The 13,694-nt window shown below is 41.8% G+C and overlaps 1 protein-coding gene across 1 annotated transcript in view; it reads right to left on the bottom strand.

Moving 5' to 3' along the window:
- The window catches only part of PREP (prolyl endopeptidase), a 176,135-nt gene extending 169,941 nt beyond the window's left edge, over positions 1-6,194 (bottom strand). Inside the window, exons 1-2 of the mRNA XM_085306966.1 lie at positions 6,052-6,194; positions 5,141-5,180 (exon numbers count right to left, since the gene is read on the bottom strand). Of these exons, the coding sequence (XP_085163092.1) occupies positions 5,141-5,180; positions 6,052-6,194 (183 nt within the window). The remainder of the gene's footprint in view (positions 1-5,140; positions 5,181-6,051) is intronic.
- Between the last annotated feature and the right edge of the window lie 7,500 nt (positions 6,195-13,694).

Below are 13,694 nucleotides of genomic sequence, written 5' to 3'. Positions count from 1 at the left end.
TGTCCAGKTCTGGGCTCCCCAGTAYGAGACAGACATGGAGCTACTGGASAGAGTCCAGCGTAGGGCTACAGAGATGATCACAGGATTGGAGCATCTGCCCTAYGAGGAAYGGCTGYGAGAGCTGGGCCTCTTCAGCCTGGGGAAGAGAAGACTGAGGGGGGATCTGATCAATGTGTACAAGTACCTGAAGGGAGGGTGTCAAGCGAATGGGGCTGAACACTTTTCAGTAGTGCCATGTGACAGSACTAGAAGCAATGGGCACAAACTGAACTGCAGGAAGTTCTGCTTGAATGTGAGGGGGACTTTGTTCACTGTGCGAGTGACGGAGCACTGGAACAGGCTGCCCAGAGAGGTTCTGGAGTCTCCTTCTCTGGAGACATTCAAGGCCCGCCTGGACGCAACCCTGTCTACCATGTTCTAGTTGACCCTGCCTGAGCTAGGCGTCGGACTAGWTGATCTCCAGAGGTCCCTTCCAACTTTACCCATTCTGTGATTCACTGTCTTCACAGTTTTCTTCAGAAACCCATTGATTTCAAAGAATCATGTTGTTAGAGAATATCTTAAGACAGAACTGTAACASATATGATTACTTAATTTCTTTAGTGTTCACCTTCCCCACTGCTTTTCATCCTATTCTTTGTCCTTTTTTCCATTTAAGGCAGAAGAAATAACTACTGAGGATATGGTCAGCAAAGTTTTTTCCATCTTTCTTTAGAGAATTGATTTATTTGTGTGTTAATATTCTTATCCGCATACAAAAATGTGCACCACATAAATAGTTTTATAAGAGAAAATCAGCCAACTGGAAATCCTTCCTTTATTTTAAAGATAATAGTTCTATTTGTTTATTGCTTCTGCTGTTGATTTTTTCCAAGCAGAACAGCAAATCTGCTCTCGGTTAGAGCCACRCAACCCTTCTGCGGTCAGGAGGCTTAGGCCAGAGTTCAGAACCGATCCCAGGGTATCTTTCAGCRGTGAAATATGCTGCCTATTTCAATGAAGCTGCTCACAATTAACTTTTCTGGATCTGGAGATCAAAGTAACATGGCCTCTTATTGACAGCCTCAAGGCTACATTCAGATGGCCTGATTTCCACCTAAGCTCCCGTGCTTACTCAGCAGAGCAAGTTTACTGCAGCTGAGGCAGTCAGCTGGAAACTCTGGCCACAAGGGCCCTGGCGGAACCTGTGAGCTTCCCTCCRACACAGATATAGGCCAGCTACTACTGTGTCATCAAACCTAGTTTTGATTCAGCTGGACAGTCAAGGAGAACGACTTTTTTCCAGCACAAGATTATGTATAAAATCAACTTCCTTAAACCTAATTTCTTTTATATRTGTTTTACTTTTTCCATATGTTTCTGAACCAAGGTGAAGCAGATGTGCAGAGAGATCAGCCACAGCAAATTTTTTCATTTAATTATTACTTTTGACCACTGTTAATAATGAAATGTACTGAAATCATCACTACCAGTTTATTAAGGCAAATGACTCAAAATTTTTTCAGTGGTTTAGAAGAAACACTCCAGAATCTATAAAATTGGTTACAACAGGAGACACACTAAAACCAACATAATGAGTATACTTTTAATTCAGTATTCCTTTGCAAAGGAAATTAATACCAACGAACCATGGCACTAATGACTTAATTACTGTCTTGGCAGCTGTCATGATGACACCAAAGTATTAGGCACGTTTAATCTTTCCCCCCAGATGGGCTAAGCACTTTCTTAATTTACTGACTAGGTCATTATTTTTGTYGTAAGAATTTTACATTTATTTATTTTTACATTTATTTATCTATACATTTAGTTTTACTTTTATTATTTCACAGATTTGCACCAGAGAACTGCTGTGAGGCTTACACTGTTGTTCCCAAGGTGTCATATCTTGGACTGTAGCATCCTGAATCCTTTTTCCAAATATGTTTTTGCTTTGAGTAGGATATTCCTAAAGATTCAGCTTCCATAGCTACCACAGAAAGGAAACTTTAGGATGCAATGAGGRCTGCGGACCTGGAAACAGCGAGAATGCTTGAGAGATCTTATCACTCTGCTGCCACCAGGGAAGAGCATGTGTACTTACAAATCTTCTAAACAAGAGTATTCCAATGAAAGTATGTGATTTGGTAGATCTTTTGACCAAACCCTATAGGTGAGGGATGAGGTGCGTGTTGTGACAGCAAAAGCAGCTGTGTAGGGGCACRCCATGAGAAGGCAATGGTACAGGAGGAGGAAGCTAGAGAATTATTGAAATGTATCTTTAAAATGAGCATATCACTACTTATTATTAGTTGATCAGCAATACTGTAATTTACATCCTATTTCCCCCAAATGCTTGGCTTAGCCAGCAAAAGCAGTATTTTAGTGAAGCAGGACGTAACACAGGTCAAGTTGTCTGTCTTGTCATCCTCTACCAGCATCCTGTTGTCATGCTCCATAAGCATCAGTGTGACCTAAGTCTAGAGTATGAAAAGCTCAGACTTCTCCAGAAAAATATTGCTTAGCTGGAGCCATTTGTTACAGCTTCCTCCTCATTTTGTAGCTCACAGGAATAAGATCAAGCGAATACATTCAAAAGCATGACTGCTCAAATACAAGATCCAGGAGTATACTTAACTAATGTGCAGCCAGAATGCAACTGTCAAGGGTTTAATGTGATTCATCACGTTCTTGGTTTTCCTTGTAAAAGACCCTCCTAAACAGTAAAGTGCTTAAACAGGACTTTTTTTCTTCAGCACATGGGCACTGGAGACAATGCCAGATGACTATAGAAAATTATTCATATAGTTGATTTTGGGAAGGACATTTATTCTTTTCTTCACAACTTACCTGATGTAACTTTAAAGCTGATCTCCAAAAATACCAAAACAAGTGGCTTCGCACAGCATCAAAATCCTTCCTTTCTGAGAAAGCRTTGATCAGATATGCATGCACATCAAACATGATCAAACATGAAACAGCGGTTCAGTCAGGATAGRGTCCCTTCTCCAAAAATCAAATGCTTATCTATACCTGAGCCGTATAAGCCATACTACTTAGGCCTAGCAGCATTATAGCCTTAGGGTCAGAAAACAAATGAAAGTTAACACAGARCTGGCCAAAAGGGGACAGTAAATCAATTATTAATACATCCCTAATACAAAGTTCCAGGCTTTCCTGAAGTCTGGGTTTTCCCTCATTTCCTCTGGGGATTTTTAACAGCTGGATGAGTGGGTTAACTTGGCTTAAGGATGCTTTTCCTGTGCTGACTCCTATGTTTGYGATCAAAAAGGACTGAAGATCACAAAGAGCATTCCATTCTGAAGAACAATGGTCTCCCCCAGGTACCAAGAAAGACGATATATTCAACGGGCCACATTCACCGGTGTGCTTGGGATGCTTTTTGTGTCGTCTTGGCGATACAAAGCAGTCATAAACCTGGACTGCCTGTGGAGTGGTGTAAAGCAGCCAGAACATGTCTGATCCACAGCATTATATATCACACACATTAGAAGCCCGAAAAGCTCTGTTCTTCCACATAGCTCTGTGGACCTTACTGAAACGCTGTCTGATACCACAACTTTTATCCTTGTAATCACTGAAATCAGTACAAAATGCAACATCTTCAAGCTAAGTTATTCAACTAATCCAGCCAGTTGCGAAATTCCCCAGAGGAGAGCAGGGAAGACTCAGAACATCCAAAAAAAAAAAAAAAAAAAATCTATGCGTTATCAGAGCGGCTAAAGCAGCATTAGGGACACTTTGCATGACCAGGGTGGGACAAGGCTGCAGAAGCTGGCGCAGAATCAAAGCAGGAGATTGCTGCTTCCTGCCTGCTGGTTCAGGCAGAAGTCACACAGCCCCTCYGCAAAGCGGTCAGGAGGACGCACGAGGCTTTTCTATCAGCGTTAGAGATCTCTCTCACTCGCTGGACTAGATCAGAAGAGAGTCTTGCAAATGTGTTACCTATTCCCGGGAGACTCTTGTGGTTCAGGCTCTAATCCACCGCACTACTGTTTGCCAAAGTAACTTCCCTAGATTACTCTAGGTATTGCAAGAAATTTCACGCACACAGACCCCTGTCTTAAACCCCTAAACCACACCATGCAGCTTAGTGGAGGAGCACTTTAGCTACATCTGTGCTAGGAAATAAAACTGGAAACATTCCCAGGCATTGGAAACTGAAGCTCAGCACTGTTAAATTGCTGGCATGATGCTAGCTCACTCCAAACAGCTCCTGGGCACAGCATGAAAGTTAGTAAAGGCCAGAAACCATGGCTGATGGGCAGTTTGCACRTTTTGGAGGTAAATGGACACGAGTTGGGACTCCTGGAGATTTCCTGGATACTGGGCACACAAAAGACAGTCCAGGATTCTGGTTTTAAACATTACTGAGACTGTAGGAAGGAAACRCTTTGCTTCAGAGGCCTCTCTAGCAGAAGATTTATAAAGGCAAGAAGAGGTTTACTTGATGCATACTCTTTTGAAATAATGGCATAAAGTTGCAAAGAACTAAAAAAAAAATCATATTATTAAGTGTAACAGTAAGAAGTATCTTCTGCTTTTCCAATCCCTTAGATGCTTTGCCAGGAAAGCTAAGTAGCTGCTCCAGCCAACCTCAAGTGAGCTGTAAGCATCTCTGTTAAAGATGATTCCCCAGCCACTCTGAGCAGTTACTTAAAGTACATCTTCTCTACTACAGTGGGGAATGACCTACTTCTTCTTCTCCCTTCCTGTTTACCTACCCCTGTGATTGGATGCTGAGACACTGCAGGGTAACATGAGGAATGAAGTCATTTCCTCTTTTCATCCCTTCAGTCTCTTAAGTCATTTCCTTCCCCTACCTACTCAACATTTCTCAATATTTCTATTGTATAACCTACTTATCACTTTCGTGGCTTCCTTCTGCTTTCTCCTTTTATAGCCAAATGAAGATACACTGGTAAAATATTTCACTTAAGATCACAAGAGGTATGAATATATTAAGAATGTAGTATGTTTAAAAATTATTCTTTCTCTGAGACTAGCATATAAAGATAAAACATGACGTAACAGTGGGTACCTGCATTACTAATACATTCCCTCTTCCCCTCCCCCCCACCATGAATAGTGCTGGTTGGAAAGGGGACTAGAGTGAGTGGAGCAGGACAGCAAAGCTTACTTCGTTTACTGGTTTAGAGTTGTAGCGGGAAGTTGGCCACCTAGAAATTTTAGAAGCCATATTGCATAAAATTACTCATGTGGAATAGCATCAGCATACCAGAACTCCTTTTCTCCATGCCAGGAGTCAATCAATCAACACCAAAGATTAGCTGAAAAAGTCAATCAGATTAATGTGCCTTACCTACTTCCAGGAACCTTGCCACGCAGAAGCCATGGCAGATTTCCAAAGGGACCRAATTTCAGAGATAGGGAACTGGAGTAGAGCAATCCGGCACCAGTGATCATCTCTGAAAGCACATAGAAAGGGATTCCTRCCTGGTCTCTGCAGTCTCAATGGACTACGTGTAAGGCATTTTCTCCCCCCCAAGGGAGATCCTGCAATACAGAGACACTCTATTACTGTTCGCAGTCAGAGACAAAYGGAAGTGCAGTTCAGGTGTTTCTGGATCACAGGAGACTGTTTTGCTCAGATACTGTGTATTTGGGTATCTGTGCCATCCCTGCATATTTCAGTTTCGGAGCATTCTGTAAAAATTATACATAAAGCCAAGATTTTATCCTYACAGTGTCTGTAGCTACTACAGCAGCTATAATAAAATTCTGTGTTCAGGAACGGTAGTCCAGGATATGCCTGCCAATCAGCTTGCTGCCTGATTGACTTCGTTTGTGAATTTAGGATTCCCATTTCAAACAAAAATACATAGCTGGAACTAATTCAAACCACAAAGGAATAAAGCAAAGAAATCAAATTAAACTAATAAATCAAGATTACAGCTCTCTCAAAAAGATATGTTCTAGTTCAGCCACAGGTTATGAGACTCAATGCAGGAATTACTGGAGTAATTCTATAGTCTGTATTTTCTGTTGATTGTATGAAATGATCCTGTTAGTGCCTTTTGCCTCAAGTACCTGTGAGTTGCATGAATATAACCGGGCGAATGACGACAAGCTCTGTTCTTGCCCGGCAGCGACTGCTGGCTGCCGACGGCATTTGCTGTGCCAGCAGTAAACCAACTGAGGTGTCCGCAGGGAGAGACAGGAACATCCCACATCGCCGGAGCAACCTCATGAGCCCCAGCCGGAGTCCGTAGCCTAGGAATCACCCCCCACAAGTGTATTTGCATTTGTAATTATAATAAACTGTCTCTTACGGAAAAAGAATTTAATGAAGAATGACCACGGTGAAATACACTCTTTAAATTGCCCGAAACAAAATGGCATATAATTTCCTATTAACATTTGTGTTAAAAAAGTTACAAAGGATTTTTTTTTCTTTGGGTTTAGAGTGTGATTTCCTCTGTTCCCTTTCTAATTCCTTATTTAATATTATTGTATTTATCTCTGGCACATAATTCCCATATTTTCCAAGGGAATGGGTTTGATGATTTCAATAAAACATTCTGCCTGCTGCTCTGTCATTATGACATTTTATAAATATCAAAGATGTTTTTTTGATTAATAACAAGCAAATATGTAGCACAAAGAAGAAAACATTATTTTTCGTTTTACAGCTAGTGTGACTTTTCATGGGAACATGTATTTTGAGAGTGCTCACAGCTTTGCTACCACCAAAGATAATAGCAGTTTTTTAATTACTCTAGCCAAAGCAGCACTGAGCCAGTATTGTATGATTTTCGAATTCACACAGCACATATTCAACAGACATTCAAAACATAATAGATTTTCTGTTCATATGTGAATATTTTGGTGAGAAAACAAGTCATGTCCCTGTCTCAGTACACAGTAACTGCCTGTAATTCAATACAACGATTCAGCAACGGGTATGTGAAGCTGATGCTTTTTTTTTTCTGCAAAACTTCGGGCAGGTCTCTCTCAGATGCTTTTTGTACAAAGCAAAAGCAAAAGTTTAAGCAAGTTTTTCAAAAGAGGTACCAAAATTAAGGCTTTTCCTTACTCCATACTTAAGTACTCCATACTTAAATATTTGAAGATTTTAAAGTGTGTCAACCAAAAGGCTTTTCATTTTAAACACATTTTGGTTTTTCCTCTGAGGAATTTCTCCAGAACTTCGCATGCAAACGCAATGCGAAAGAGAAACTGCAAACACTGCTTCATGTTTATTTCTCGGCTGAGCGGCCATTGCTCGTACGCCTGCCATCTAATCCTTTTGGGTGGACTCAAGTCTCTCTGCAAAGTCCTTCCAGATTTATTTCTAAGGATTTTTCCTGTGTGGATTTGCTACCAGCATCAGGTCTGTATTATTTTGCGAAAGGCTGGTTTCCCGCACGTAGAGGATGGGCAGACGGATGGCCCGTACTGATATGACCCCAGCTACAGCATCCTGTGACTCACCCCCGCCTCCTGTCCTTGGGAAACGCTGGAGGGAGGCTCCAGGCTCCTCTCRTCATCTTCCTGGAAAACTGGTAGGGGCGAGCCCTGTGCCAGCCCGCTGCCCCGGAGCTGCCAGGTGAGAATTACCTGGCTTCCAGACAAGTGATGAAATGGGCTGAAAATGGAAACTCAGGCTCCCGCGCTTGCAGGGTGCCAGGTACGTGGCTTTTTGGCACTCGCTGCAGCGAGAACAGGCAACATTGTCCTCACCCAGCGCCTCTGCAGCCTCCTTGGACCTGACGACTGTCAGTGGCCGGCCGGCCGGCAGCCTCTGCCCGGCTCCCTTTCCACGCTGACCTTTTAGCAGTCTTCCAAGAGCGAGCAAAATGGGAGAACTCCAGTGCGCGTCCCGACGCCAGGTTCCCACTTGCACATGGGGGAGTGGTGTTGACTCCTTTGGCCCTGCAGCAGGAGTTCATGCCCACTTGGTTAACTAGCCATCACCTCAGCCAAAGGCTACACGTCCCTGGCTTGGAAGCTTAATCAGTTCACTGACTCCTAGATTTTCCAGTGGAAACAGGCTCTTGTATGGTCAATTTAAACTGATTGTATTGCCCTCTTCTTCTTCTTCTTCTTCTTTTTCTTCTTCTTCTTCTTCTTCTTCTTCTTTTTATATATATATTCTGGCTGTCCAAGGACCTCCAAGTTGAACCATGGATCAGAGATTTAAAAGCCAGGGAGATGGAGACACCTAAATTAAACTCCCAGGATGTACTACAGCCACACTTTCAAAAAGCAAAAATACTTCATTTTGTAATTCTAGGCTAGTTTCTTTTACTTTTCAGAATAGTAATTGAAATCCAAATGTTCTGACAGAAGTGTGCCAGGAAATAAARTCCAATTTTTGTACATTTGTTTCATTTTTCTTTTGCACTGTCATTTTCCAAGAGAAAACACTCATTTTTCAGCCAGATCTTCTTCTGAATGGAGAGACAAAATTAAGAATTTCTGCATCAACTTTTGGGTTGTCACGCAACATAGGAATGATTTTTCAGGAATTATTTTATCTGTCAGGATGCTTGGTAAGGTCTAAATTTATGCAAGGTGTGAGACAAATAAGGAAGGTCTGAAGCTGCTAAGTAGGTGACTGTGATACTAAAAGAAGGAACTTAAAATAGAAAAGAAGCTATCTGTTACTAATAAACAAAGCAAAACTCAGATGCAGTAATTCTTGGCTTCCTTGTTGCTGATTGTTAAAGTGCCATGCAAGCTTACAAAAAGTACAGCGCTTGCAAGACAAAAGAGTTATTTTTAAACAAACTTACAACATTTAGGGATAAACGTTAAATTACAAATGTGTAGCTTGATTCTGCACTCTGATTCCAAATGTAGCCTACTGAAACCTCAGGTTTTTTCAGTGGAGTTATTCCGAACTGGAGTAATGCTGTAGTATATACAGATTTTAAAAAGCATTTTGAAGTGTATCAGGACTTTTAATACTCTACTTGTCTGCTCTTTGAACACAAAAGAAAAAGATTAATGATGGAAATTCCTYTTGTTTTCTCATAAACTCATTTTATTCCTGGAAAAAATGTGTTTTTCCCTCTCTCAAGTAACTCACTAAAAAATTTCACATAACAGATGGAATGGGGTAGTTCAGTGCCTGGGAGAACGACACTATCAAGAACAGCTACAATCTCCCAATTCAGTGCTTGGGGAAACAAATCTATCTTTACATTTCTTTATTGTTAGATATCTTAGACTTTAGTCCTTCAAATAAGTGAAGAGAAAGCTGGCTATGAGAGTACTACATTTCCTTTCCCGAAATACTGACCTGGGAAGAGAGCAAAGGATTATTATTCCTTATGAAAAATATAAATTCATAAATATTCACCATGAAAGATCTTCCTTTCTTTTTCAGATTCTTTTTCTTACATTCATCTGTTTCTGCTTCTAAGGAGATAGGTTACAGATAAATCTTTTGACTAAAATTCTGTCAAAAAAGGCAATCTGCTAATTGTAGGAGCAAAGATGGTCTCAGAAGGACTTGGATGAATTTTCTTCTACATTCAGTTAGCCAGTTTTTCTCTTCACTCTTCTGTTTAAACTGTTACGGGAAATATTTGATATTTTAGGGATCAGAAGGTTTAATCAGAGAGTGAAGAGTGTTTCCATCCAGCTCATATTCAGTGTGAGGAATCTGCATTTGTTTCCCGTGAGCAAGTATGGATTTTCCACTTACAGCTACTCGGACCCTGAACATAACAGTACAGTGTCAGCAGCTTCGCAAGAGATCACATGTTTTTCTATCTGGTGACGGAAAATCAAGAAAGCAGTATTTCATGCCTCTGAGAAGGCTGTTTATTCTCAAAAATACTCAGTTATTTAGCCTCATAGCAATCACCCATTCCTAATTGAGGAACCTTCATCCAGGAGGTAAAGCATTGAGCTGTAATGAATCATTTGTTTCTGTTATGGAGATTACGTGCACTACTAGGCAAAGAATAGGTTGTATAATTTTTTAAAACAAAAAGAARAAAGTGACAAAGGAACGCAGAATACTTTTTGCTGTTTGGCTTTTGATTTCCTTTTTTAGAGACTCCATTTCAGGCACTGCCAGGACTACCAGCAGAGCCCGCTATGAGACCACTCAAATTTGGAAGAGGTGGGACACTCACTGTCTAGTTTATAACGTTTCACAGTTTCGTAAATCATTAAAGTCCACAAAGGGCCACCAGCCATCAGGCCAAGCAGTCTGCTTAACAGTACAAGAGAAGGCAGAGATGGTCACCCAGTTGATGTTATCCTGAGCAGATCAACAATCATCTCATTGATAGCGCCAGGTCCATTTAAACTAGTCCTTCCTGACCTTCTACAGTAATATTTGCCTGTGCATGGACTTAATTAAACTTCCCAGCTGGTCTATGAGAAGCGGCGTCAGACGGGTATAATGTATTCAGCACTAAAGGGACAAGGAGTATTTAGGTTGATTATTAAGCAACAGCGCTACGTGCTGTGGGCTAGAAGGACACAATGCCAGCTCTGGAAATTTCGCAATCCTTGTTTTCTTTTCATGACTTTGTAATTGAGGCTTGCAGGGTTAATAAACAACAACCACCACCACCACCACCACCAAAAGTAACAATTATGACAGACCGAAGGAAAAGACAAGGAGAACACTTTGGACTGCTTAGGGTTGTTATTCTCAAAATACTCTAGCAAGAAAGTGAGAGGTCTTTTGTGTCTTTTGCAGTCCAACAGCACATCTGTAAACAAATCCCAGCGGGGACACATTCTGAATGCCAAGATGAAAGTAGAGGCTAAAGCAGGCAGGGGGGAAGATGGTTTTGACTAAACCCTTGCTGCTGTATTTTGCATGTCCAAAACCATACTTTGTCTGCATTAGGTCTAACAGTGTTAGGACTGGCAGTGTGGTACATCCTTGTAAGCAACCTGGAGAAGAGCATAAGCAGGGAGAGGCTGTGAGCAGGGAAAGCAAAGCATCATCCTGGGAGCTATTCAGAGTTACAGGAAAGAGAGARCATGGCAGAAAAGCAGTTCCCTGCACTCCTGAGAAGCATTAGGGGATGCACAGGATGCGTTAGGGATTATGTATATTAAAGCTGGGTTAGGAGATTATTAGCTGAAACTCTGGTCTACAGCCATGGACCCGTTCTCTTAGCTATGAATGTGCAGTACCGCCTCAAGAGACTGGACTCCAAGGCAGATGAATATTTTAATTACCTCCATGCAGAGTCCTAGAACAAACCATCTACCTTATCTCAAGACTGAAGGAAAAACAAGAGAAAGTGTCCCATGCACACTGCTGGCTGGAGCAGCTGCAGCAATACATGCCGAGACAAACCCACCCCAGCCAGGCTCCCGTTCGCACAAGTATTAGTCCAGGCTGTGGTTACATAATTTCCCAAACGAGTGGCTAATTATTTCATGAACTAATTCAACGTACTTAGGCACTGCTTAGGCAGCCTAGTAAAAATAGGTCTCGTATTCAAAACCAGGTCAAACATAAAGCAGTGCAAAACAAATGGTCTATAGACGCATGAGTGATATGTCTCACACACACACGTGTCCAGCAGCTCAAATTTCCTCTTACTTGCCCACTGATAGCCACCATCAAAATCCCCGTGAAAAGCAAGGACATAACATAGCTAAAACTGGACATCCAAGCACTCAAGGCATAAGGAAATTGGAKATTAATGTTCAAGGAGCTGAATTTAAGCATTGGAAATGCGTAGAATTTAGATAGCATCCCATGCTCCTGATGATCCCATGCTCYCTTCTAAACATTGAAACTCCAGCCAGACCATTTTTTTTGTGTGTAAGTGAAACATTTCTTGCTGCTACACAGAAAACACAAACAACAGCCAGACTGTAAAAATATTTTTTCCTGGGTCKGAAAGCTAGAATCACAGCCACAGGAGGGATCCATGTCTGAAGATTACCATGCTGAAGTTAATCGTMGAAATTAAGACAAGTTCTTGGGGCCACTGGAAAGTTGAGTATTCTTTCCCCATAGGAGTAACYCCTTCTTGTTGGCTGGGTTATTGCTAGCTGCCACTGAAAGAAATGGGCAGCAAGGCACAACCTCAGAGAGGCCCCTCGAAAGAAGAGGCAGGCGGGAAACAGAGGCAGATGGATTATCTACAGAGAAAAGTAACTCAGAGTATACTTTTCATAGCATATCCCATTCACACGCTGAATCACAGGCGGAGACTGAGGATGGCAGCCTAATTTTGTTTCTTAAGGTAAGTTGCTGTGTTGGGCTATATGCACAAAAATAGCATATATTAGAATACAATTACTCTAATACAATTTAATAAGCTGCATATGTTGTGTCTCTAATATTTTGATGGTGTATACAAGTTCCTGCAAATTAGCTGTAAGACACTAACAAAATGCTTCTGTGGTTGCAAATTGAAATTTTTAGAATTTTTGCTTTGCAGGAAATGTGACTTTTTATTCCACCCAAGACCCCCCCAAAAATCGCATTCTGAAATGTCTTTTTGCCACAAATCCTTAGGGATTTCAGTTCAGTAGAAACTATGAGAAGATTCACCACTATAAGATTTTGCAATTATTTGGAGTTCGAAGCTGTCCAATATAGCAGGTCATCTGAAAGGTAGGCTATTTCTGTCCTAGGTTTAGAYGCACTTCTCCTGATTTACTTGTCTTTTATCAGCCCTTGGATTATTGTTTTTCACTTTCCTGGTAATAGATTGTCCAAGGATCCAGGTGACAGCGTAAGTGTATAGCAGGAGCTACAGGTCTGACAGTTGTAAAATGTTACGATGTAGTCAAAGAGGTGGAAAAGCAATATGTTAGCAGGTGAATGCTGGTTTAATGTGAAGTCACCTACAAATGCACRCTTTAATTTTAGATTATAATTCACTGCTTTCACTACTATCGGATGAGCAGAAGGATGGATGCTTTTGTTGTTTAAGACCACAACCTTTTACAAAAACCTCTGTGTCTTTCCAAAGAAAGGCTCGCGTGCCCCGCCAGCAGCTAAGAGCGAGTGCTCCCGCTGATAACCATCGCCGGCGGGAAACTTGCTTCAGGTCGGAGTGAACTGAGAGACAGAGCTGGAGAGTCGCCTTCCTCACAAGGCAGAAATGTCCTTTTCAGCACAGATTTGGGAACACGCTATAATCAACTAGTTAAATCTGCCTTTGGCAACACGCTGCTTTTGACCTGCCAGCTAGCGCTCACGTGTGAGTGGGAAACCCGTTATTTACCAAGCGACAGCAGAGCCGGGGCTGGAATGGGACCTGTTTTCCTGCGTGAAAAGGACTGGGGCAAGGGGGGAGAGAGCAGGAAGGGGAAGCAAACAGTGTGGCTACAGTTGCCCATCCGCAGGGGCAGGATTGGTCTTTCTCTCCAGAGAAAACTACACTGAACCGTGGGAACGATTTTCTGATGATGGGTCACCTCTTGTAGTCCACAGAAGGTGATATTGTGGCCACTGTCAGGGTTTTCCACTTTGTTTTTGTGTTTTCTATTTTTTTTTAAACTCCTGAGTGCTTGCTAGACAGCCATGTCTTGCAAGAGTGGATTCCCTTAACCCAGTCTGTGGAGTCCATRTGTCTGCCTGGTATGCAAAGGTATAGAAATATGTACATCATGGGGGAGGAGGAAAAGAGCAAAAAATATCCCCAGGGCAGCTGCACAGGATGCCCGTAAGCAGGAGAGGTTTTGCTTCCCGCTGCCCTTTGAACCCCGCACTCGGGGAACTGCGAGAC

Source organism: Rhea americana, unplaced genomic scaffold, assembly GCF_003343005.1.
Source record: "Rhea americana isolate MKP2758 unplaced genomic scaffold, rheAme1 scaffold_25, whole genome shotgun sequence".
In the NCBI taxonomy this organism is placed as follows: Eukaryota; Metazoa; Chordata; class Aves; order Rheiformes; family Rheidae; genus Rhea; species Rhea americana.
The sequence above is the reverse complement of the archived record's forward strand: the minus strand, read 5'-3'. Positions and strand labels throughout refer to the sequence as shown.